The 27041-nt window shown below is 40.5% G+C and overlaps 1 protein-coding gene across 1 annotated transcript; it reads left to right on the plus strand.

Annotated features, from left to right (window-relative positions):
* Positions 1 to 255: 255 nt before the first annotated feature.
* Positions 256 to 27041, plus strand: TMEM242 (transmembrane protein 242). Its single transcript, XM_009570368.2, has 5 exons — positions 256 to 428; positions 3891 to 3991; positions 9703 to 9840; positions 25558 to 26123; positions 26154 to 27041. Exons 1-4 carry the CDS (start codon positions 320 to 322, stop codon positions 25654 to 25656), a joined length of 447 nt encoding a protein of 148 aa, XP_009568663.2. The 5' UTR covers positions 256 to 319; the 3' UTR covers positions 25657 to 26123; positions 26154 to 27041.

Genomic DNA, 27041 nt, shown 5'->3' on the forward strand with positions numbered 1-27041 from the left:
ATATAGTAAAATTCACGAGAAGCACGTTTTTTCCCGTTTTATTAAGTAAATTCCAGGGCGCTATCTGTCCCACAGACTTCCTTAAACAATAAAAAAGCCAACCTTATGAACTTGCGACAAAAGCCCTGAGCTTAAAGCCGATCGGCCCCCTTTTCCCTCTCTGCCCCTGCGCGCTGCGGGCCGCTCTGCCCGGGGAGCAGCCGAGCCGAGGAGAGGCAAAGGCGGCTGCGTGTCCCGGCCCGCTCCGTTTCCTTCCGGGTCGTGTCCTGCCGTCGCCTCCTCTTTCCCCTCTCTCTCCTCTTTCTCCGCTCTCCGGGCCATGGAGGCGGCTGCCGGCGGAGATGCGCAGGACTCCGGGCGGGGGCTGTGCCTGCCCCGCGGGTCCGGGAGCCCTGCGGCCACCCAGGACAAGCTCTTCTTAATCAAAGGTGCGGAAAGCCATCCTCCCCTCCCTCTCCCACTCCTCGTTCCCTCTCCGTCGCTCCCTCTTCCTCCGTCTCTCCCTCTCCTTTCCCCTCTCTCCCCCTCTCCTCTCTCTCCCATCTCTCTCCCATCGCTCTCCTTCTCATCTCTCCCTCTTCTCTCCCTCTCTCCCATCCCCCCATTCCTTTCTCCCTCTCCCTCTCCTCTCCCCTCTCTCCCTCTCCCCCTCTCCCATCTCTCTTCTTCTCATCCTCATCTCTCTCCTCCCCTCCTTCTCCTTCTCCTTCTCTTCTCCTTCTCCTTCTCCTTCTCTTCTCCTTCTCCTTCTCCTCTCCTTCTCCTCTTTCTCTCCCTATTTCTTTCCCTCTCCCTCTCCTTCTCCCTCTCCTCCTCTGTCCGCACAGTTTGGGAGCAGCAGGAGCCCAGGTGGGTGGAAGCGCTTTGCCTGGTCTTGCCCAAATCTCCCGTCCCCGGGGAGGAGCTTTTGGATGCAGCCAGGGAACACCTACAAGCTGCATGCCTTTTCCTTGCACCCTCTGTCTCCCGTCCCCATGGGACTCAGGGTGCGAGGACTTTAGGTGTGAGCCTTAAGGCAAAGGTTACGTAGCAAAGCCAGCAGGTCATAGCCAGAATGCAAGTAGTTACTCTTACAGAAAGTGGAATATTTTGGTTTAAGCTAAAGTAGAGTTAAGTTTTCATTCAAGTAACTGTTTTTTGAAAGTTAAGACAGAATGTCCCTCTGACAGCATGTTTTTTTTAAGGTTTATGAAGATGATCAGAGGGCTGGGGACCCTCTCCTATGAGGAGAGCCTGGGAGGGTTGGTGTTATTTAGCCTGGAGAAGAAAAGGCTCAGGGGAGACCATATAGCGACCTTCCAGTACCTAAAGGGGCTACAGGAAAGCTGGGGAGGGAATTTTTACAAAGGCGTGTAGTGATAGGACAAGGGGCAATGACTATAAATTGGAGAGGGGCAGATTTAGACTAGTCTAAGGAGGAATTTCTTCACAATGAGAATGGTGAGGTACTGGCACAGGTTTCCCAGGGAAGCTGCGGATGCCCCATCCCTGGGGGTGTTCAGGGCCAGATTGGATGGAGCCTTGGTCAGCCTGACCTAGTGGGAGGTGTCCCTGCCCATGGCAGGGGAGTTGGACATGGATGATCTTTAAGGTCCCTTCCAACCCAAACTATTCTATGATTATATGACTTTTCAAGTAGTGTTTTTCACTGTTACACTCTTTTGTTCTTTTGCAAATGATAATGTATTGTGTTCAGTCTGATCTGTGCTGAACAGATGTGTCTTCAGCAATCACCTCTTTTTCCGGCCTTTCCCCATCTGAAATGCAAAGTCAGACGGAGCTGGCTCCAAAGCTCAAAATTAGCAAGAGATTTGACTGTTGTGCAGTTCATAGTAACATAAAAATTAGTCCTTAGAAAATAATAGAACATGCGTAAGATTTCTGGGAAAATTTGTCCATATGCCTGTAAGTGGGAAATACACTCTGTCACCGGCTCGTCTCGCTGCACGTGATCAGTAGAGATTGCTCCCTCACGTTGCCTAGGACTGATTAAAGGATGCTTGTTTTCTAAAACTCCAACAATGGAGAGTTAATTTGCAGGATTTTTTTGTATCAGCTGGCGCCCTGCACCTGGCTGGCTTGGGACAAGAGTCCCGAGTCCCGAGCGCCTTCTTCCCAGGCTGCCCTGTCCCAGTGCCGGCCACTTGGGAAATCTCTGGGAAGGCAAGCAGAGCACAATCAGAGGGATGTATCCCCTGCAGACAGAAGAGAATCACGTCTCTATGGACATGGTATATGCTGTGGGCATATGGATATGCTAGGGGCACCAGTCCCTGTTGTCACACGCTTTGCAGTGCTTTGCTTCCTCTCCCAAGCAGGCCATGCATAGAGCTCCTCCTCTCTGAGAAGTTAATGGAAACCCAGTTATCATTTCTGAAATCAGGGAAATGCTGTTGTTCAACAGACCTTGAAATTTAAAATGCATGCAAAGTTCCGACAACCTCTGGCTCCCAGGCAGAAGAGGTGCTTGTTGGATCTCATTGGCGTGAGTACAGAGAATTTCTCCTTTACAATAATAGGGTAATGAATATTTGAAAAGTGAGACCTAGCATAAGCATGTTTTACTTCTTACTTCCTATTCCAGACAGTTTTTATTTACCTTTCTGGCATCTGGAAAAGGGAAGCATGAGTTGCGTATCAATAGTTGGAAAAGTAGAACTTATAACTCCCTGAAAAAAAATAAATTAATATGAGTTTTAATATGAATCAGATGTTTTTGTATGGTGCACTTAATCAGTGTGACACGCCTCTTTGTTAAAAGTGGTCTGGTATTGGCTTCATGTGCCTTTCTGATGCGAGAACTAGAAGGGATCAAGGGACTCCAAGGGACTTCAGAAACACTCTGAAAGAACTGAAAAGCAAGGAATGCTTTCTGTCTTGCTGTGTTGGGAAAGCATCCTGCCAGTGTTGGTTTCTTTTTTTAAAAAGAAACAGTCTTAAAACACAGAATCATAGAATCATTTGGTTGGAAAAGACTTTTGAGATCATCGAGTCCAACTGTGTCTGTCCGCTGCTAAACCATATCTCTGAGCATACCTGCCTTTTAAATACCTCCAGGGACGATGACTCAACCATTTCCCTGGGCAGCCTGTGCCAAATAGTGCCCAATAACCCTTTCAGTAAGGGTTTCGTCTTGTCCTATCACTTGTTACTTGGGAGAAGGGACCAGCACCCACCTCGCGTCCACCTCACTTCAGGTAGTTGTAGAGAGTGATAGTCTCCCCTCAGCCTCCTCTTTTCTAGGCTAAACAACCCCAGCTCTCTCAGCCACTCCTCGTAAGACTTGTTCTCCAGCCCCTTCACCAGCTTCGTTGCTCTTCTCTGAACACGCTCCAGTGCCTCAATGTCCTTCCTGTAGTGAGGGGCTCAAAACTGAACACAGGATTTGAGGTGTAGCCTTAGACAAAATGGAGAAAGCTGAAGAAGAATTGTCACTAATACATTGTTTTCTGAGGTATTGGTGGGTTTTCAGGTGGCCATTTGAAGTAACAGATGGTGCAACAAAAAGAATTACATCTTCCTTTTGGGGCAGGGTGAGGCTTATCCACAGAACAAGATGATTTTAGTAGCCTGCTCTGGAGTGAGAGAGGCTGCTGGAGGAGCAGTGGAAATTTGGAAGTACTGTGAGTAGACATGCTGGGATATCTGTGATTTTTGGTTTGCATGGTTTGAAAATGCATATGCTTTTGAAAATGCATTTCAAAGTATCCTTTCTTGCTTGCCATATTGAGTTAATGTAAAAAATGTTTACAGGTGCTCCTTTTGCTTCAGCACACGCTGAAGATCTTAATTTATCAGGTTTTACTTTCAAAATAAGTTTGGGTTGGGTTTTTTCCCCCTTAGAAAAATAAATATATCTTGATTTTTGTTTCTTAAACTTTTCTTGGCAGGTGGAATTTTTCTAGGTACTGTTGCTACAGCAGGAATGATAGCAGGTTTTGGCACCACACTTGCCATGACAAAAAAGAAGAACCCAGACTGGTTCAGTAAGGTTTGTTCTTTTAAACTATTTTCCAACTGCAATACCCAGGAAAGGAGAATGCATCAAGTGTTTTGAATCACAGAATGGTTTGGATTGGAAGGGACCTTAATCATCCAGTTTCAGCCTCCCCTGCCATGGGCAGGAGTACTTTCCACTAGGTCAGGTTGCTCAAAGCCTAATTCCAACCTGGTCTTGAACACTTCTGGGGGTGGGGCATCCGCAACTTCTGTGGCCAAACTGTTACAGTGCCTCACCACTCTCACAGTAAAAAATTTCTTCCTCAAATCTAATCTAAATCTCCCCTCTTCCAGCTTAAAACCATTACCCCTCATCCTATCACTGCACTCCATAATGAAAGAGTCCCTTCTCATGTTTCCTATAGCCCCTGTTTAAGTGCTGGAAGGCTGCTATAAGGTCTCCCCAGAGCCTTCTCTTCTCTAGGCTAAAGTCGTCCAACTCTCTCAGCCTTTCCTTATATGGGAGGTGCTTTAGCCCTCTGATCGTCTTTGCAGCCCTCCTCTGGACTTGCTCTAAGAGATCTGTGTCCTTCCTGTGCTGAGGAGTTCAGAACTGAATGCAGTACTCCAGGTGAGGTCTCATGAGAGCGGAGTAGAGGGGGAGAATCACCTCCCCCAACCTGCTGATCACACTTCTTCTGATGCAACCCAGGATACAGTTGGCTTTCTGGGCTGCAAGTGCACATTGCCAGCTCATATTGAGCTTATCCACCTGCATCCCCAAGTCCTTCTCTTCAGGGCTACTCTCAATCCATGTGGAGTTTGGCTGTACAAAGTTGATGGTAAGAGCACTAGGCTTGACTGAAGTCAATAGGGGTAGGATTAATTTAAAACTCAATTCAGAATTGGGGCTGCTAAATACTTTATTACTTTAGATTAGTTGAAATAAAACATAAGGCTTACACTATTTGCTGGAATCATACTACTGCTATATAATGGAATATAATTGATGGTGATATAATTGATTCTGTGATGTGAACGCATTTCAGTCAGGAGCCAGTAGCCCTAGTAATCCAGTTCACCATGCAGTCCTTCAGTGCCATAGCGTATTGGGAAGGGAAGTAGCTGAAGTAAAAATGGGAATGAGGAGGCAGAAAGCCTGTAAGCTGTGAAATATGTAGTGTGGAATTATGTAGATAGAATTGCAGCCCTTCACTCCCTTCCCACTGTGTAAGGGGACTGATGAGAGTGAGCATAGCAGCTTGGTGCTATCTGATGGCCAAAAATAGTCTCATCTTGTGCAATTATGTAACAGGATTCACCTGAGTGTTCTGAAGAAAAAAATTGTGATGCTAACAATTATACCATGGTGGTATATTAATCTGAAATATAGCATATTTACTTGAAGAATGCTTTTTCCTCACTAATGCTTTGTTAATGACAAAATCATCAAACATAGGCACTTAAAATTGATCAGTCTCTACTCCACCAACCTTTTAAAATACAACATATATTACAGAAGGTTTTAGGGAGCTGAGAATTGATCAGTTGTGCTAATTTTTAAAATGTTGATTCAATAACAATGCCTATCAGGAGGGAAAAAAAATCTTCCATTGCATTTTCTATCAGAGCCTTTATATGTGATCACTCACAATCTCCTTTTGTGATTGAAGAGCATGAGATCCTTCCTTTACCATTCTGTTTTGCTGCCATGTCAGAACTCATCCACTGCCTTTTCTGCAACAGTAAATATGAGTTTCTTTTTTGAACTAGATAAAATAGAAAACTCCAAGAGAAATTATTTCACAGGCTATAGAAATATATTATAATAAGGAAGTTTTCTCTCTCTCTCTCTCTTTTAACATCTTTGTTTGTGTCTTTTTTTTTTTAAACTTCCTTTTTCCTGAACATTGCATTTTTTCCAGCTCTCACACATTCTTGGCTGTCTGAGCTCGCTGGTTTCCAGTGTGAAATTTATCAAGAGTGACACTACATTGACATTTAAGAATATGTATTCTGGAAATAGCACCAAGTGATACCTACCATTTCAATTTTTGCTGAAAATTTCGATCTGCCACTGTCTGGACGTGAATTCAAACAGTTTGCCAGCAAAAATCTGAGATTCCTGGGCATCTCAACGTAAATACTGGAAAGTATAGAAAGGTGCTTTTTTGTCAAGGTGGGCAGTTTCATAAGGGAAAGATAGACTTTGAGAGTGACTTAGCTGTCTGTTGAGGCTCTCTTGAGGTTTTGTCACCAATGAGGTACATGGTTGTGCAGTAGCATTCTTACTTAAATCTGTCATTACTTACTGCAAGTCATTGCCTGTTATTTTCAAGAACACATCATGTATAATTATAAAAGTGTAACTATGAATAACTGGAGATGATTGTATCCTTCTTAGATATTCAATACCCAAATGTTTTTATATCCGTGTTAAGGTGAGGCTGACTTGAAGCAAACATAAGCGGGCATTGCTGTTGAAAGAAGTTGTCCTACCAATCCTTGGTTTCTAGCAATTCATTCCTGCCCCTGTAAAGGCACCCACACTTGTGCTGCTCGGTTTATGAGGTGGTATTGGTTAATTCTGCTTTTTTTTCCTTTCTACATTAGTTTTAGTCCAAACCAGTCTTCCGATCCCCTTCACTGCATGACTGCAGTGACTGTGATGACACAGGGTTGGGGAAAGTTCTAAAGGAATGAGAATTAATGACCTGTTCTTTGAGCGTCTTTGCTGACTTGTACCAGTTTTTGTGTAAGTGACATGGCAGCATGCAAGTCAAAGTAGAAACCGGAAGCAAGCGTAATGCAGCCTGGGACAGATTTAAATACCTTCGTGGGAGAAAAAAAAAATAGCAATTCAGAGAGGAAGCTGTAGAATCACAACGTCATGGCTTCATGACTGCATTCAGACTTCCAGGAAGCAAGGCTATGAGTCCCTACTGTTGCAAATCAGCATCAGCTTTACTGGCAAGAAATAAAGCTGAAATTGCACCTATTGTAACCCCTCCGTGGTAAGGCAGTTAAGTAAATGTTTTAAGCATTTGTAGAATCGGTGCCCAAACTGCTCAAAGATGAGATTATGTAATCCTCTTTTGTGATGAACCACTGCAGAGACCTTCAGTTAAGAAATTATTGGGGGAGGGTGTTAAAATTAAATACTCGGATGCAGCAGCCTCCTTGTGATGAGTGTCTAGTTTTACCAACATTTATGCCAGTGTTTAATTTTACAGTGAGTTAGGTCATACAAAACAGTGAATACAATCAAACAAATCAGTTGAAGACACCATTTATCTTAGGCACTGCTTCCTTTTAGATACCCTCTTGTCCATAAGGGGGTAGTTACAGGATTGAGGCCCATCTCTGAAAAACTCTGTCATTTCTCCTCCCACTTCCTGCTTTTATCCTCTAGGAAAAAAAATAAAATTAAATGTGAGGCATATATTTTGTTAACCGAATCAACTGATTCTGCCCTATAATTTCCTGGCCTGGTTTTTAGAAAGATTCTAGTGTTGTTTAATAGCTTATTTTTTAAATCAAACTTCTTGCTTTTTAAAAAAATATATAGGAGCAGTAATGAATAGAAAACAATCTGTGCGTAGAATAACAGGCTCATGAATAAAACTTCATTCTCTTAAAAATACTCTTTTGTTGGTGACATCTTTTTCTCCCATGCTACTCTGTTTTTTAAAATTTTTTTAGTGTTTCACTGATTAGCTTTCTTGATGCTCTGAGCAGCATATCTGATAATCACATAACAAACTGTGCTGTTTATAGAAATCCTTGTCAGTGTACTTAATACCCTGAGGAATCAGGCTGTGACTGAACGCTGTTTGACTGCTGTCAGTAAAACCAGATCAATTGTTTCCATTTACCACACTTTTTCTGGGGCAGTCAAGCATTTAAATAGCATTTGGATGTGTCTTTTTTTTGCCACCAATTTTCACAGATAATGACTTCTATTTAAAGACTCTGTGTAGAGGATATTTTTGTCCATCCATTTCCCATCTTCTGAATGGGATAAATTTTTCTGTGTGTTGTTGTGTATGGTTAGACTGTGGAAGCATGAAAAACATCAGAAGTAATGATCAGCATTTTAAATCCACTCAAAGTAGTAGAATTACTACTGAAAGCAGCAAACTGCTGAAAGACTTGTGAAAGTTTATTAGCTGTGGTAAGGAAATAGTAGGACCTGGTATGGTAATGTGATAGAGATCTCTATATGTATATGTGTATACACAGGTGCTTACAGAGCATGTTTTTCTTAACAGCTTCCACTTTGGGATGTCCAAATCAGAATAAATGAAGTTCAAGATACATTTTGCTTGTGCTTTTTGCAAGTGTGTATTTGTCCTTGGATGACTGTGCTTACAGCTGTATCCTAGGGAAAAACATTAAGGCTGAGGACCATCTGAGGATCATTTTAACATTTCAATAGATGCAAAGAGGGAAAATACAGGTGCTGTTTCACTGCTGAAATACCACAGTGGTAGACACTGCATATGCTTAGTTATATCAAAAAAGGAAGAGAACCATTTTTAAAAATAAGATAATTTAAAAATTTAAATTAAAAATTATCCTTTTTAAAGTAAGGATGCAAAAGAAGTTTTTCCCACTTTTTGTGATAAATAGAAAATTGAAGTATTTTAGACTATAACTGAAATAATTCTTTATTTAATATATTTGTATTCTTATACTCTCATTTTTGTTTACCTCTGAGCAATAATTGGTTTTTCCCCCACATACCTAGTAAGTAGGACTGTTCACTTGTTTAAGGACTGTAGATGCCAGTCTTTAACAGTTACCTTCTGAAATCTGTTTTTCCATGTGAAGAATTTAACAGTGATCCTTCAAACCTCTCTTGCTGATGTTTACTACTATGAGCAAGAAGAATAAGTCTGTCTTGCCGCTGTTCCAGGCTGCACATACTGAAGCTGTACTATACCAAATACATGCAGTAAGATGGGTGTTGTGAGATGGGAACAGCTTGGCTAACAGTGAAGGTGCAGTGTGAATCAATTGAAGTCAGCCAGCACGTAGCTTGTGCCCTTGGTAAATGCAATGTATATTTATGTGCTGTGACAGAAAAGTTTTCATTGTGGCTGGGACTCCATCACATCTGAGGCTCTGTTCTTTGTGCAAAGCACTTTCTATGTTACCACTTGGTGAACTCTGTGGAGGGATGGGGTTCAGTGGTGGTGTTTGCTCTTTACAGAATTTTCCTAAATGGTTTCCAGAGCTCCTTCAGAGTTGCAGCTCCTCAAAATTAGTCTCTTCGTCACCATTACAGACTCTCTGCATCAAGCTGAAAACTATTCGGGTTCCTCTGATTTCCTAATCTGCTGTTTCAGAAATGCAGATAAAGACCTCACCCATACCTCTCAAGAAAAAGTGCCAGAATCAATGATGTACAGTGATTACGTTCTGGTGTCACTGGCATGAGGGCTTCTGACTGGTTTTGAAAAAGTTTTATGTTTTGGCTGGTGGGATAACTTGAGTGTTCAGTTCTTACGTGCATGAAACAGTTGAGTTCAGCATTTCTGGGTAATAAAAACCATCTCCAGTGGTATTGGTAGGAAGGCAGGTCATCCACCCCTTGCTTGTCTCTTCAGGTCTGCTGGCATCCATAACGGAGTTTCTGTGGCCACGCTAATACAGCTGGCAAGTCAGGAGAGATTCTACATCACTAAGTTAGCTTGTTTAATTAATATTTTTTTCCAGTTATTGTTCACTCTGTCTTGATCACTTTATTTTTGGTTCTAGGGGATTACTGCGACAGGTGCGTTGCCAGAGAGTGGTTCATCACTGGCCTTACGAGCCTTAGGATGGGGCTCACTCTATGCATGGTGTGGAGTTGGATTGCTCAGTTTTGCCATCTGGAAGGCCTTGGGCGTGCATAGTGTGAGTAGCAAGTATGATCCCCTCAAATACTGTGTTTTTCCTTGAGTTTTGTATGTTTGAGTGGCATCTCTATTATTTCTACTGCCTAGGAGTTACACCTTCATTCACCATATGTAGAGTGACTGACTAACCAGAGCATGTGCACACAGAGAAAGTGTTCCTAGACCTGCGAAAACTGGGATGTTGTGAGAGGAGACAATTTTGAGGGAGGAACGGTTATGTCCTGCTTATGTTTTATTTGCACAGATGTTTCAGATTCTCCGGGGAAGAGCCAGTGTTCAAATTTAGAGACTAAAGTAATAGTTGCAAAATTTTTATGTCTTTTGCTTATTGAATTGAAGGCTACCCCCTGCTCTTTAGAGCAATCTGTTTATTTGTCCAAGTTCCATTTTTTGCACTGGGATGCTGGAGGCATAAGAAAAACTGAGAGAAAACCAGCTTGCTTTCTAGTGTGTTTCTAGAGGGAGCAGTGGGGCGGAAGACTGAGTTTCATGTGCAATAGAATGCTGGTCCATGACATGCCACGTCAAGGCAAAGGAACTTGGGAAGCATTGGTATGTCCCAAGGGGCTAAAGCTATCTTTAGTAAATTGCTTTATGTTCCAGTGTTTCACAGTGTTGAGTGTGAACTCTAAAGTTCATGTAAGCATTTTTGTTTGCCCCTAGTAATGAGCCATGACTTAAAGAGTACCCTGCAGCTATAAGTTTGGCAGAACTATCTGCATACTCTTTAGGATTAAGCATCAATAGACTTCCTTTACCTTCCACAACAAATTATTTATAGATGCAGCCAGCAGTGTCTCCCGGAACTAAAAGGAAGAAGATACTACTTCATCTCAGGAGTATTCTCAATATCAAGTTCTCACTTCTTGTCTACTCTGCTGATGTATCCTGTAGGTCACGATTTGGGTCCCAACATACGGTACCACAGAGTCTCTTATTCCTTAGTTTCCAGTCTTGATTCTCGATAGAATCCAGTAAAGGAAGGCAGAACAGCAATAAAAAGCACAGGTAGCAGCTATAACACATTTTGTTTAAACTCATATCCTCCTTGTGAGGCTGCAGTGGAATGGCAGAGAAAGGGGAGACAGTGTGGGAGTACCAGTTTATACTCTCTGTGTACTGAACTACAGCAGTCCACTCAGTTTGCTGTCAGTTATATCATCAGCCAAAAGAGTTTATTTCACACCATGCTGCCGATTCTCATTTTGTTCCATCAGAGTACTTCTGGTCCTGCTGAAAGACAGCAGAATCTGACCCTAGACTGCAATCTATGTTAACTGTTTCTTGATAAGCTTAATTTTTACTTCCTTGAGAGGTACTGGCCTTGGGCCTGCATGTGCCTGGTTTCTCTGTGAGGCTGCTTTCCTTGAGACTGCCTGACAGTGAACAACCACATAAGCTTGAGGTGGCCAGAAGCTCCAGCACGTGTCAGTCTGATGGGGGCTTTTGGCTACTTGACAGCAGTGGCTCTTGTGTCAGAAGTGCACAGCACGCTGCAGGGCATGTTGGAGACTTGTTGAGCATTACTAGTTAGAAAGCTGCACCTTATTAAATTCTGCGTTGTGTTGGTGTTGAGAGGCGGTGGGGGAGACTTTATCTTAACAGGCTCTTGCAAATGCTTGTTGATATTGGTTTCTATTGTGGAGTGCTTACGTTTCACTGCATTGCACAGTGAGAACTGCAGACACTGAAGGAAGTGGATTTCTGCCAAGAAACTATGTCTGCATATGATTTTGTACAGCTCTTTCTCTGCTCTCTGCTGACATATTTATTGCATTCAGTATGGACTTCTAAATTCCTGTTATGGAAAGGAAATGTACAGTAGTGCTGGTCGTTACTGCAGAATGAAAAATAAGCATTTGTAAATTTCCTGTCATTTCTTTTTCCTGTTTTACCATGTATCTGTTAAAATCAAATATATGTTAAAATTGCTGGAGGTAGAGAAGCAGAAGTATGTTAAAAGTGAAATATTCTGACCAAGGAGAACAGGTTCATTAGCATTCAAAATATATTTCTAGAATAAGTCATATTTGAGTTTTGATTTTTGTTGATTTGTTTTGCATACTGCTTTAATATAACACTCAGGAGCAAACACTGACTGTTGAAAGACAGTATTTTTGTGCTTAAGGATCTTCTTCCTGAATAGTTGAAATTAAATAAGCATTGTAAGCTGGCTGATCCATTTTTAGTTCTGTAGTCTAAAACATATGCTCGTTTTAAGAAAGACCTGTTTATTTTATTTATTTTCCTGTTTCAGGGAAGCATTGTGATACTTTGAAAATTCTTAATTGCTATGGTGTAAGCAGGGATAATAGATTAACAATCAGTCAGTTAAAATACTGATTTTTAAGAACACAGATGCATATGTTGTGCATAATAGTTATTAGATAGCCACAAAAATAGATTTAATGTTATTTGTGGGAAACTATTTAAGTTATTGCTAGGTACAATAAAGTTTCTTTCCACTTAAACTGTTCAGACCATGGAAGACACCATAGATTTTACACTAAGCTCAGCATTTTCAAATGAATGTTTTAATTTCAGTCAAACATCTTAAAGACAGGCTTTAACAGATTTGCCTGAATAAGGACGACTTGAGTCTTTGGTTTTGAAAGTTCTGGCTTCAGTTGCTCTGTCGTACATGCAGCTGTTACTGCTAATTAGTGATCTGTGATTGCTGGGCAGCACTTTCATTTGTTCAAGAGTTGCTGGCGATATTGGTAGTTTATTGACAGCTAATACAGTCTCTCGATATTAAATTGTTTCTCTCAATATTAAATTGTTAAGCAGACTAAATTGCTGATTGTAAACACTTCAGGTGTTTCAGTTAGCAAACAAGAAAGCTGCTTCTATTACATAAAGGAGTACATTAACTCCGGTGCTTTCTCAGATCCATTGCCAGCTCTGTCCTTGTGACTATCTTGGTGGGATCTTAGAGAATAAAGGACTGACCTTCACTTGCAGAACTTGGAGAGAAGGCCGAGTCAAGCAAAACTGAGTTGCTAAGTGCTGTTTAATGGCTCGTGTCATCTCCAGGAGTAAAATACAAGACACCACAGTGGAAAATCAGACATGATGGGTTGGCAGGAATCACACCAAAGGAGTAAGCAATCTTGCTAGGAGAAAGCTAGGAGATCTTGAGGCATAGCTGATTGGCCAGAAAAGCTGTTGAGCACTTCCACTCCTGACCGGCCAGCCCGTGGAGGTGGCTGAAGTCTGTGCAAGCCACAGCTTGGGCTGGCTTTAAAGGAGGAGGAGAGTAAAGCTCATCGGTGAATTCTAAGAAGTGCAGCGGAAGATGTGCTTCATGCTTGTTGTGCTTTGAACTCTGCTCCTTTTGGCCGTGGGCTGGTTGGATAGGATGGACTATTTGAGAGCAGCCCTGCAGAGGACTTGGGGGTGCTGGTTGATGAGAAGTTCGATAAGAGCCAGCAAGGCGCATTCACAGCCCAGAAGGCCAACCGTATCCTGGGCTGCATCAAAAGAAACGTGGCCAGCAGGTCAAGGGAGTTGATTCTGCCCCTCTGTTCCTCTCTTGTGAGACCTCACCTGGAGTATTGTGTCCAGTGCTGGAATCCTCAGCATAAGAAGAATATGGAGGTGTTGGAATGGGTCCAGAGGAGGGCTACAAAAATGATCAGAGGGCTGGAGCACCCTCCCTACGAGGACAGGCTGAGAGAGTTGGGGTTGTTCAGCCTGGAGAAGAGAAGGCTCTGAGGAGATCTTATAGCGAACTTCCAGTACCTGAAAGGGCTACAAGAAAGCTAGGGAGGGACTTTTTGCAAAGGCTTGCAGTGATAGGGCTAGGGGCAATGGTTGTAAACTGGAAGGAGGCAAATTTAGATTAGACATAAGGAGGAATTTTTTCACAGTGACAGTGGTGAGGCACTGGCACAGGTTGCCCAGGGAAGTTGTGGTTGCCCCATCCCTGGAGGTGTTCAAGGCCAGGTTGGATGGGGCCTTGGGCAGCCTGATCTAGTGGGAGGTCCCTGCCCGTGGCAGTGGGGTGGAACGGGATAGGCTTCGAGGTCCTTCCAACCCAAACTATTTTATGATTCTACGATTCAGTTTGTGTGACCGAGTTGCCCGAATCCTTGGTCAGCGCGCCTGCTGTACACCCGTCGTAGTCGTAGTAGTGCCCGCAGGAAGAGCTGGTGAGCATCTCCCGCACCCCTGAAGGCGTAGAACTAACCCAGCAAGATGCTGCTGCAGGTCCTGGGGTGGGACGGGCTTTGCTGCCCTGGGCAGCGCGGGGGCGCAGCGCCACCTGGCGGCGGCGGTGGGGGCAGCAGCGGCTCCTCTCCCTCTCCCACACTGACGGAATGCGTGGATTTATTCGTTTTATAGCGACACGGTTTTGGAGCAAGCATTGCAGTAGTTGCTTTGCATTTAGTTAGAGCCCAGAAAAGCGCTTTTGCTTGGTATTGCTGCCAAAATGCTTTGCTTTTTAATGTTCGGGGCTGTGCTTCCTATGACCATAAATTATTGACATTGAGTGATTGATAAAAATATGTATTACTCTAAGCTTTGTGACTATTTAAATTATCTTGTTCTCTCTTAGAAAGTCAGAGATGAAATGACAAGAGCAAACTAGTGTGATGTTTCCTTGATGAGTTGTAATTGCTGTAATTAATCTGTGTCCGTTATTCTGGAGCAGTGTAATGATCGGTTGCCCAGGGAAGCTGTGGATGCCCCATCCGTGGAGGTGTTTACGGCCAGGTTGAATGGGTCCTTGAGCAGCCTGGTCTAGTGGGAGGTGTCCCTGCCCATGGCAGGGGGGTTGGAACTGCATGAGCTTTAAGGTCCCTTCCATCCACTATTCTATGCTTCTATGATTGGTTGGCAATTTGTGTCATGGAAGGAAATCGAAGCCACAGTTCGGGATGTCTTGTCCTTACACCTTCTGAGACAGCCTGTGTTTGCCATAGAAGCAAGTCATTGCCAAGATCTGTGCCAGACACAGGTGATGCACCAGCTTTGGTCATGCTAGGTTTTTCTTTAATCTTTGTGTTTTATTGGTTCTTAAAACAGTGCTGCGCAGTGCCTACTGCAAATAAATGGCTTTATTGCTAAAGGTGGTTCCCTATAGCCTTGCAGTCTGCTGCATTTTATGCCAGCCTGAAAACCCAGGGGTGATAGTAAGTAGCAGATCTTTATATCTTGGTAAGGGATATAGTAGTTTTTATGCCTTCTCAGGCTGGGTTATTAATATCCTCTGACTGCAGTTACCGCTGTTGTACTCTGAAGGCAGGCTAGTAAGTAATAATCCCTACTAAATTCCGTTCAACTCTTATTCCTATACGGAGAAGTGATGGATCAGTGAGGACTTGGTTTGATAATGGTTATCATAGAATCATAGACTATTTTGGGTTGCAAGGGGCCTTAAAGATCATCTAGTTCCAACCCCCCTGCCATGGGCAGGGACATTCCACCAGACCAGGCTGCCCAAGGCTCCATCCAACCTGGCCTTGAACACCTCGAGGGATGGGGCAGACACAACTTCCCTGGGCAACCTGTGCCAGTGTCTCACCACTCTTATCATGAAGAAATTCCTCCTTATGTCTAGTCTAAATCTGCGCTAGTCCTATCACTGCAAGCCTTTGGAAACAATCCCTCTCCATCTTCCTTGTAGGCCCTTATTAAAGTTCATTTTCCAATAATGTAAAAGTGAAATCTTCATTTTCAGAATCGAGTTGTCTAGTTTTATATTGTACCTCTTGGAGAAAACAAGCAGCTGTCAGTAATAGTCAGACTTTTTAAACTTGATTCCTGCAATCTCTTAGGAAAATATTTAAAGTCAGTCCAACTTTGATTATCTCTGGGCATACAAGTTCAGTTACTGGGGCAGTGAAGCAATTGGGGGCTGAGGTCCTGACATCTACAACCATTCCAAGGGATTTTAAAGTTTGGACTGGCTCCGGCCTTGCCCCATGGCTTGAGTGCCTGCTTGCAGTTGGGAGTATGTTACGTGCACACCTAGAATACTTCTTCAGTTTTGTATCACCCTAAAAACCTCCAATTCATGCTTTTTGAGATTGTTCAGCAGTACACAAACTCATGCTGAGTAAGCATGGATGACTGGAAGATGCGCTTCCAAAGAGCACTGCTGATCTGAACCTAGGCCTCATCCAGACACACCAACAGCCTTCCTCTCCAAGGCACATTACAAAATAGAAGGACATGTGCAATGTTAAACACAAGCTTAATAATTGACATCTGGTTTGAAACAAAATGACACCACCTTTTTTAACAAGTGCATTTGCTATTTAGCATTTTCCACATCATGGCATTATCTTTTATGGCATTATCTTCTATAGCATTATCTTACAGGGTGTTGAGCTTGCAACCTCAGAACCTTGTAGCTGCCCACTCCTGGTGCAGTGGGCTGGCAGGTTTCTTATGCAAAACAAGAGGTATTAAAATAAATTTTGTAGAAAGGAATGGGTCTGTCCATTTTATCATTTAGATTTTTTTTTAAGTTGAATAGTAGTTGAAACATCTTATTTCAACATTCTCCATGTGAAATGCGCAATGGAGTTTAAATTTTCTGTTGATGAACAGTGTTTCACTCAGTAAGCATTTTTAAAAGTAAAAAAATGAAAATTATTTTAAAATCCCTGTTGTTACAGCTGACCTAAACAAGTATTTTCATGGATGTTCAAAAAAATTAAACCTTTATTATTTTATTTGCCTATTCTACAGGTGTTATGATCCACCACACCTTTTTGTCACTTGGAAAAATGTTAGTTTCACAATTTTCTATAAGTTGCATTTAAATTGTAAACCTATGTTTTAAATAAGCACGTTTTTGTTTTTGATTAAACTTGTAGCTGTAGAATACTTGACAGGTATTAAAACATACCTGTGAATGCCTGATGTTCTTTTTTGTCTTTTTTTTTCTAACTATTAGAGATTGTGAGCCTTTTTTTTAAAAGCAGAACAATACCCTCAGCCCTTGTAGAATGAAGCATGCAACAACTAAGAAACAAGAGAAGTTACACTTTAAAAGCACATTTGCTCTTCTTACCCTCAGTAAACCGGGTTTTATTTCCTCAGAAATAAAAGCATTCTTTCTTCCATAGGAAAAGGGCCAGAATAATTCATGTGTAGGTTTGTGAGATTCTTGTTGTTGCTTTCACATCTGTTTCACAGAAAGCTGGAAAAATAGGGAGAAGAATTGCCTAGTAAATTGTGACTAATATAGTTATAAAATATTCATTTATTCTTTTTACGGTGAGTCCTAATGAAATATCCTGGTTTTCATTGATCTTATCCCTTAAAATATAAACAATCTAAAACAATTGCACAGCTGTGAAGAGGTATCTAAAACAGTTAAAAATAATATGGAGACTATATGCTTGCCATGATTTTGTTGGTAAGGTCATTTCTTAGGTGGGCAGCTTTTCTCTAGACGAAATCTGACCTCGAAATCACCATTTCAAAAATAAAAATAATAACCACCCCGCTTATTTTGATAGAATTTTGTGAGACTGTAGTCGTAACTACAGTATAAATACAAAGGAGTATTTGCTTTAAGAATGTATTAATTTAAAAAGCAAAATGAAAATATGGAGACATAGTCTTCAAAAATTATTGATTTTGGCATCTCTAAGATCTATACATCTCAACCAAGTACCAGTGTATTGTGGTGGCTGACATTTTTATGCTATTTTGTAAATGAACTAATGTTGCTATAAAAGCAGTATATCTCATAGAATCATCCTAGAGTCATTCTAGATTTTTTCATTGTTATTAGTTTTTAATTATCATTGTGTTTGATCCTCCCCTAAGTATTCTTCATGAAGCTTCTGTTCCTTATCATGCTTATGTTTGATTGCATAATAAAAGCATATCTTTTCCTTGCTATTTCATGATCATGTATTTCAATGTAAAGCAAGTCTGCCTGTTTTCCTAATGTTCTTTTCTTTCCTCAATAATTATTTAAATTCAAGCTCTTAGGAAGAAGATGGAGTACAAGTAACACTTCCTCCTCCTGTTTGTCCAGGGTTTTCCTGTGCTGCTTTTGTTGCCTAGTTAGTTTGGTGTGGAGAAGACTTGCCTCCACAGATATGTACACTGCTAGTATTTTATCCAAGAAGTAAAGAAAACCAGAAAAAGTAACCTAGGAACTTCACAGTACACTTGATAAGGCAGAATGCTTATTCAAGAAATAAGATCATCATTTTCCTACTGGAAAGCTGCTACATCTGCTTTATGAATAGAGACAGCTGTAAGTAAGTATTTAAAAAATGTGGGAGGGCTGTAACTGTAGCTGTCTTGAGGAATTGCTCTGCTCTGTCTTAGAAGTGATTGTAGCTGTTGGCTGCTGCCGACCTGTTAAGAAGCTAGAAAGAATAAAATGACGTTCAGCCTTTGGTCTGAAATTGTCTCTGTGGAGCAGTTCTGTGTCACCATAAGTGGATGAGTGGAGTGATCCACTTCCTGGCTGCACTTCACTGTGAACTGTACGGATACAACTAAAATCTGAGTAAGAGCTTATCTTATAGGTGCAGATTATTGGTCCCGTGGGATCTTCCTGTGCTTCATTAAGTGTGGTGGTATTGCTGTGCTTGTCTTACCCTCTGTGGTCTAAGATTGCAGCTGCTCTGCTTGCCTGGAGGTACACAGCCATCCCTGCCTAACTCTGGGGGTCACACTGGCTCCGACAGGTTTCCTGCCTGGAATTCAGCCCTGGTCGTGGCTTTGGGGCTTACATATCGCTGAAAAGTTTTACGTTTGTGTTGGTTATTTTCCCAGCCATAGATCTCAGTTGTGGATGATACAAAATTATTTATGTTGCCCTTTTCAGGATCTGCCTGCTTACAGACAATCTATGTTTTTACCTTAATTTAGAAATCCAAATTACAGCACTGAAGAGCTTACAGAGTTGGGATGCTCATCCTGAGATTTTGGGTCCATTAACCAACTTGGTTTATACATTTAGGTATTTAACTATTTTAAATTTCAATTTACTTTAATATTCATTTTTCAAATTTCCCAGGCTGACTAAGGAGCAATGACTAATACACCGTAACAGACTAATCACATGGATGTCCTTTCCAGGCACCTAGGTTTGAAAGTAAGATTGTGCAGAAATAAATGGCATGTTCCACAGTGATTTCAGGAGTATTTAATTCCATTTTTCTGCATGGCATGAAAGCCTGTTGCAACAAGAAGGTATACTCTAAAGATTTGTACCATTATGTAATTTTGAAGCCTGATGCGGCATCGGTGAAACCAATGAGAACAGGCCTAAGAATGAGACACTGACCTCATCTACCTTGAGATATCATCTACTACAATAACTTAAGTCTTTGGCATTTAATTTCAGAAAGATCAACATGAATATGTTTAAAATTTTAAAGGATACTCCTGTATCTCTAAGCCTAGCAAATTTACTTGATTTTCAGACTGTGGTTTACAAAATTACTGTCTTGGTGTATATAAATCAACAGCTGTCTTTCCCGTTATCGTAATTAGCTAGTAACGTAACTTTTTTTGGGGTATTTAAAATAATCTGGTCTTAAACGGGATTGTTTTCTTTAGGCTTTTCTGCTGGAGTGGCATCTTCTTCCCTTTATGATAGATGTATAGAAAGATTCTTTCAGGCTACCAGTTAACAAGCTAAGTGAAATTCACCCAGGAATTAAACTGGACAAAGTGGGGCTAGACCCATCCTCTTCCCATTTACAAAACACATTCATTTATGAATGAGTAACTTGGCTGCTGCACACCTGGAAAAGTTACATGAGGAAAGTATTTCATTTGTTTTACCTCTTCAAGTGACCCAGTCACAAAAGAGACAGCCTGACCCTCGTGACCCAGTCACAAAAGAGACAGCCTGACCCTTGTGGCTTCACAACTCTCAGTAGTTCATCAGTAATTAGAGACAGAATATGTAGTATTTGTGGGAGGCTGCTATGTATGTATAATGATTTGGAAACTGTGACAGCGTTGTTCTAAACGGTGACAATCCCCTTCCTGTAAAGTTTGCTTAGGTTATTTTCATGTTATTTTTCTTTTAAAAAGCATAGGGCATGTTTTACCCAATTACTTAGGATTTATAGGGCTGGGTTTCTGGAAAACTGTCTATGCATTTGTTTAATTTTAGGCATTGTAAATGGCCCTCTGATTTCAAAGACAATATTCAACACTGCGTAAGTAATCATATGTGTAAGTCTCCATGGGACAGGGAGTTAATATGAGCTCTTGACTTCTCTAGATGGTTTAACAAAAAATGCTGCTGCTGCTTTTCTCTATGCAAGGATGAAACACTGGTATCAGTGAACAGGTTGTGAACAGTGTACTATGGCAGTACAGCTTAAAATAGTTAAATATTAGGATGTGTACTGCCAGGATTGACCCTCTGAGGGCTGTTTTCATAGACCTGAATGGTTCTGAATAATCCAAACATTCATAATGCTTTTGCCATTTGTGTGTAGGACCTAAGAGTATCAACCAGGGCTCTATTTTCCATGCTTGTTGTAGAGGTCAGCATGCAAACTGACACAGGATGGCCCACAGCGAGTTCCCCATTTTACACTGAGAATTGGAGAAGCACCTTCAGCCAGCAGGCTGTCTGCTCTGCTCATGGAGTGCTGTAAGGGCTCAGCGCTTGCCATTTTCTACAAATAACTTGCTATTTCTGTTTGCTAACAAGGGCAATAGCAATCATTTTAAGATTTGGGAAAACATGGCAAGAACAATCCTCTTTGATACTTTTGAATCCAGGGCAGCCCATCTTATCTTCATGCCTTATGACATTGAAGGTGGCTGAGGAGGATACAGGGCATATACATGCTGTATTCTGCTGCCAGTCGATATTCCATTTCAAGGCATCTAATCTCATTTCACTTGGAAGCTAATGTAAGCAGTTTTTAGTGGTACGAGTACTAAAATAGGACACTAATAATTCCTAGAATCTGAGTTGGCCTATTATGAATGTCAGACATTTCTTTGTAAAACTTTCATTCTAAGGTTCAAATAGACTCTTTTAGCCCCTCTTCCATTCATTTTAATATGAACGGCCACATAAGTGCTCTCAGTAATAATGCTATCCCAATTTTTGCATGACATTCTGTCAATGATGTACATTAAAAAGAGATTATTAAATGGAAGATGCTTTTAGGTCCCCATATTTTTGCCATCTGAGGCAAGATCATTAGGTTAAGATAAGAAAATAACAGTGATCTGTAGCTATTACAGATTATTTAATGCAGTAAGGTAGATGATACCCTTTTAGAAAGAAGCCTGACAGTCAGAGGTGGAACAGTTACTGTAATTTATTTGGCAGGAAAAAACCAGCATCGAGCTTTGCAATGTCTGTGATGATAAAAAAAATAAAATTCACTTGAGTGAAATCCACTTTGGAGAGTTGCCTCCAGGAATGGAGATGCTGGAATGTTAAATCAAGAAATGTGTTACAAATCGTTCATGTACCAGGAGGTTCAGAGGCAGCAGCTGAGAGAGTGGCCTGTAATACTGGAGGCAGCAGAAAGAGGTAAAATATATTCAGCTTTTAGTGCTCAGTTTACTGCGCTATTAATTGAAGACATTATCACAGCTGAACCAAGTACCCCAGTGTCAGTGTGGCTGACAGTGATAAAAAGGCAGCCATTTCAGTGGATCATTTCAAAACACTCCACTATTTGGTATATAGCACATTAGCTTTCATAATTAAATTAATGCCTTTTAATTTGAGACCACTGGCATGTGTATAGTGGAATCTGGAGGAAATACAGGAGATTTCCAGGGAGGGAGAGGGGAGAAGAGACCTCTGTAGTGGCATGTCTACTAAGAAGAAAAGGCAAGGCAAGATGCAGATTCCTATTTGCAGCATTTCCCTCATCAAGAAATGTGCTTGTCCGCTGAGAGGTAAAGCAGGCAAAACAAGTTCTTGCACAAGTTCTTGCCAAGTTCTTGCACCTCAAGTGTGCAATATTATTAGAACATTGTTAGAAGATAATGCTAGATGCATTATCTTCACAAGAAGCTCACCACACTGCAGCCGGTGACTGGACACGGGTAAGCCCAGTGCATTGAAAGACAGTTGATGAACATGTTTAGTGAACAGATTTTACCATCACTACAAGGATCCGCTGAAGTTGCAATGGGTCTGATACGAGGTTGTCAAGCAAATGCAAATGAGAACAACCCTGAGGCCAGCGTGAATTACTTTGGAGGTCAAATTCGGTCCTAAACATAGAGAAACATTACACAGAGTTTGGCCAGTCAAGGCCCAGGATATTGAGCACATAGTCTCTGAAAGAAGTCACAGCCTGAAATTTGGTAGTGGAATGGTTCATAAGCAAGCAGACATTGACTCTAGGAGAGAAGGGATAGGAAATTTGCGATGGAGTTTCCATAGTTATTTATGGCTCTATACGTTGGTTCCATTGTGTCAGAGAACAGTTATTTTTCAAAGTCTTCTCTGTGCTTTAGGAAGTGAGGTTTAGTGTAGTTCTGAGCGCAGGGATGACAGACGCTAGGATTTGGAAATACACTCAGGATTGCAGTGACCACAAATGTGGACATGGAGGAGGAAACTCATAAGGTGATGTTATTAGTGGAACAGAAGAGAAAGGGGAGATATCTTAGAAGTCCAGATCATAGTCCTCATGGAATAACTGTACTGCACTTTCTTACTGGGAGAAGATGGGGGCAAGGAAAATACAAGTTCGTGACTAGTACTAATTTGGTTGCTTAATGTGTTATTAGTGAGAACTCAAAAAACATTGTGGAGAAAAGTAGAGAGAAATAACAGGGTGCAGTATCTTTCAAGTTGTATGGAAATGAACACTTCTAGTAGGAGTTAGCAGCATGATATTTGTATTGTGAAGAAACTTGCCCAGTTTAGATGTACTGTGAAGAGACTGTATTTCAGTGAGACCCATGCCAGTCACTGTAATTACTTAAATAATTGACAGCCTAAAGCATGACACTCAGAAGACAATGCACGGTTGTGATCAGCTTGGCATTATAATTTATTAAAGTAGCTCACTGTCCAGAAATCACAAAAGATGAAAGTTTGTGGAAATGCATAAAATATGGTTGAAGTTGTGAACTGCAGTGAAAAACTATTCTTGTGCAGAGGGGACTTGTGGAAAAAGGAATAGATGCTGTCAAGAGAGGAAGCAGTAAATGAGACATGGAGTCTGGCATCACTTGCAAAGTGCTTTTACAAGTCTTCGTCAAAATCTGAGAAGACAAGGCTGAGGAAATTTCTCTGGGGGTCTTAAAAGCAAAAGAAAGGCATTGAATATTTCAGATTTTGTCCATGTGTTAAGGAAAAATTGTTTTTCCGGAAAATGAGTTGCTATTACCTGGAAAACATACATTAGCATTCTGAGGGGAGAAAAATCAGAATGTTCTTAAGTCTGCTACCGGTGTTTTAGTGCTTTGTAAATAAATGTCTTTTTTCTTTCAGAATAGAGCTGTAGTGGTTTATTTCCCAGACAAGACTGCTTTGTTCATTTGAGGGTTTAGCTTTGGCGTGTTAGCAATTATTAGGTAGCTGTTAGAGTAAGGAAGCACTATCATTTTCTGAATGGCTCCCCCCCATCCTTTTTTTTGTAGGTCTTACATAACTGTTTTTAGTTTTACTTTGGTTCTGTGTGTCTTCAGTGGAGTAACAGAGGCGTCCTGTAGGGCTTAAGAAAGCGTCATTTAAATTTGACATTGAAAGAAATCTAAAAGTCTAAGTTTAGAAATAGCCAAAAAATCCATGTTGCAGCAGATATAAAATGTCAGAAATAAAATGCCGCTGGTATTAAATGTTTTATTTCCATTTATACCAACTCAGCTACAGCAGCTTACATCAGGTTAGGATGTGCCCATTCCTGCGTTGCCAAACACTCGGGTAATACTTAGTATGAGAAGAAACAGTAGAAGAGTTGGTTCGCTCTTCAGGAAGTAAAAAATGTTAAGTAAATTGAATACTGTCAACACATCAGAGAACCAAGGTAACTTAATTAGAGGACAGGGAAAAACAGCTATGCCAAAGCTCCTAAAGCATTTCCTACTGTAAATACTTGTATTTAATTGTCAGCAATTTGGGCTGTTCCCCTATGTCAGCTCTGATACTGGTGTTTATTATTCTTGGAAATATGAGCTGGCTATGAGAGCTTTTAGTTTTAAATAAGAAACAAAAATATTAGTTTAGGAATGGTTGTGGGTGATGCCAAGATTTTTAAAAACCAAGAACGAAGAATGAATCAAAACAGTTATCTGATCAGAATAAAATATAAAGCAGACAGTGAATTAGTTTTTACACAAGAACACGATCGGGATAGAACAAGACGGATGATTTGGCTCTCAGTTTTCCTCCTACTTTATATAAGAAGTGTTTTATTTGATTAGCAGTAGCCAGGCATTTTTACACAAAAACTTGAGTTCTACAATGCTTTCATCCATCATAGTTAGTTATTGTCATAGTAAATGATTGGTAATTTCTTTGTAAATTATTTGCTGAATAATTGCATTCCAGCAACATTTCTCCAAAGAAATACCACTTCTTTGTCAGATTTATTTATATGCAGAAGGACCTGAACAGAAAATGCCCAAAGGTATTTTTAAAAAAACTGATGACCCTAACACACAAAATATAGATATACTAGAGAAGATGCCTGCGTGGCTATTTAGAATATCTAGATTTCCTGGAACCTCTCCATGAGACATACTGACTGAGACAGCATCTGGTCTTCAAGAGGTCATTGCATCCAGTGCTTGAATACCACGTGCTGTCTTCTCTGCGTGAATGTCATTGATTCTGTACAGCTTCCTAAAAATAGCAGTCCAAAACTTCCCCCTATACATCCTGCTTTTTGTGTAACGGATTTTCACTGATTTGATTTTCCATGCCTATGCTTTTAAAATATATATAAAGTATATTATATGTAAAAATCTTGGGAGAAAGAAACTTGCTAAATCTAAATATTATCTTCAAACGGAAGTGGAGTTTAAAGAAAAATTTCATTTCTGGCCTGCCAGAACAATTGAATCAGATACTGGTAATAAAATGATGATCATAAAAATAGATTTGGCAATTGATAGTAATGTATTGATACACACAGAATATAAAACTAGTAAAATTCCTCTTTCCCAGCGTTTTAATTTAACAACAGTAGAAGAAAAGCTTGATCCTGTATATTGTTACGAATCTTGTTTTCCTTCTTAATAATGTATAAATTTGAATGAGGCTTTGTTTCGTCACCTGCATCCATATGGTGGGATAAACCTAAATTGTCAGAGCCAACTGCTATTTTTTGTGGAACCATTATTTGAAAATTTTTGAACAGACCTTTTGGGCCTTTAGTCTATTACAAGAGTAGAAAAAGGCACTGCAATCATACATAATATGGTCATGTTCTATTGGGGCAATTTTCATCCAAACAAAACCACTTTAAATATGTGTGTATATATACAGTAGTTCATGTAACAGTAGTGAAACATTCAGGCAAATGGTCCAAATTAGGCACCTAGTGTGGTACTTTAGAAGAGGGGGATCGTTCTGAGTCCCTTCATACTTTTTTTTTCACTTTGTTAAGTGAACCAACATAACCAGAGGGAAAGTTCTAACTGTCTGTTATATTTGAAGTCTTTACCTCTTCTTTACCTCACACAACTTACTTTGTAGAATAAGCCTTGAGTTCATGGTTCTGCCTTGTTTGCTCCTTATTAACAGTTAACTGATTTTATTTTTTAATCTCTTTTATAGATGAAAGAATTCCAAACTAAAATGCAGTCAATGTTTCCAGCAATTCCTAAAAATAGTGAGTCCACCATTGAATGGGAAGATTTACTTAAATCCAAGTGAGAAACTCAGAGCCATTTGGAGATGTCTCTTGCAGCAAGAACAGGAGTGAAAGTAGCAGAAGTGTCCTATCTGAAAAACAGAGAAGAAAACTCGGACTGAGCAAGTTGCTGAGTTCACTGAACCTGGGAATGCCAGTTAACATGGAGAAACAAGGGATTTCTAAACGATTTATATTGTACTTTTCAGTCCAGTTGGTATAGTGGATTTGTGAGGAAACGAACCCTCCAAGATAACTTGATCCAGCTTGAAAAAAGTCTGTATCTTATGAAGACTTGAAGAAACTGATCTTCAGTGGTCAATACAAGGACAAAACTCCAATAAACTCTTAACCCATCGTGCCTCTTAAGAGGAATTTTAGGAAATTTCTCTAGGAAACAAGGAATATATCACTTCCATCGATATTTACCTGTCCCATTAGGAATATAACCATCAAGTTAATTATAACAGCTCTCTTACTGAGTCTGAAGGTAAAGCAATGCACTCTTCTAAAAATAAAGGAGATATTTAAATTTGCAACGGAGAAAGTATCTAAACCGATCTATTTTTTAAGTCTGAAGGGAAAATGTAGAACATCCAGTATGCAAGTAGTGACCTACTGAGCTACTCTGGAGAGCATCAGAAGAGGTCTTTACAAAGTCTACTGTTTTCTCAGTATTAGCTTTTTTTTATTGGATCCCACAATAGTGAATATGATAGTTTTCATGGAAGTCTCTACTATATTTGTATATCAGTTTAAGCTGTAAGTGAAAAAGGTATGAAATAGGATGCCCAGTCTGTCCTACACAAATATTTTCAGTTAAGAAAATGTTTGGGGAAGGCTAAGTCTTTGGTATTTCAGTGGTTCCCGTGGCTCTTCTACAAAGAGAAGCAATGTCAGATTTTCCACACTGCAGTAATCTCATGAAGTGTGGGCGTAAAGTAGGAAGAATAATGTCTTGCTCAAACATTGTATTTGCAGAACTGTAGATCCGTAAAAATGCAGAGACAAAAAAACCCTCTTATCAGTGAACAATCCTTTGTTGAATGCTCCATTATCAGTTTTTTTATTAATTGCACACAGTCCAATTAGTCAGTTGTCAGATTTAATAAAGTCTTCTTAAAACCTGTCTTTTGTGATTAAGTCTTTATATTCCTAGGAAAGAACATTAAAAAAAAGCTTTAAATGTCAGATGAATAATAAAGAAGTATGGTTTTCCTATGAAACATGACAGCACTAAAATAGTATCTTTAAAGCAATTTAAGTGTAATAGTTGACATCTTTTCCATAGCTTGATGCTTGTAATCCAATATTAAATAAATTGTGGTGAGTACTGCCATCATATGCACATGAAAAATGGGAATATTGTCGTATTTCTGTTAGTTTGTGTGCCTGGTGATACCTGTAT

Source organism: Cuculus canorus, chromosome 3 (genome assembly GCF_017976375.1).
Source record: "Cuculus canorus isolate bCucCan1 chromosome 3, bCucCan1.pri, whole genome shotgun sequence".
NCBI classification, from domain to species: Eukaryota; Metazoa; Chordata; class Aves; order Cuculiformes; family Cuculidae; genus Cuculus; species Cuculus canorus.

Coding starts and splice junctions, on each gene's coding strand:
- TMEM242 (XM_009570368.2), top strand. CDS start 320: ATGGAGGCGGCTGCCGGCGGAGATGCGCAGGACTCCGGGCGGGGGCTG. Junction 429..3,890: donor CAAGCTCTTCTTAATCAAAG/GTGCGGAAAGCC, acceptor TTTTCTTGGCAG/GTGGAATTTTTCTAGGTACT. Junction 3,992..9,702: donor ACCCAGACTGGTTCAGTAAG/GTTTGTTCTTTT, acceptor TTTTGGTTCTAG/GGGATTACTGCGACAGGTGC.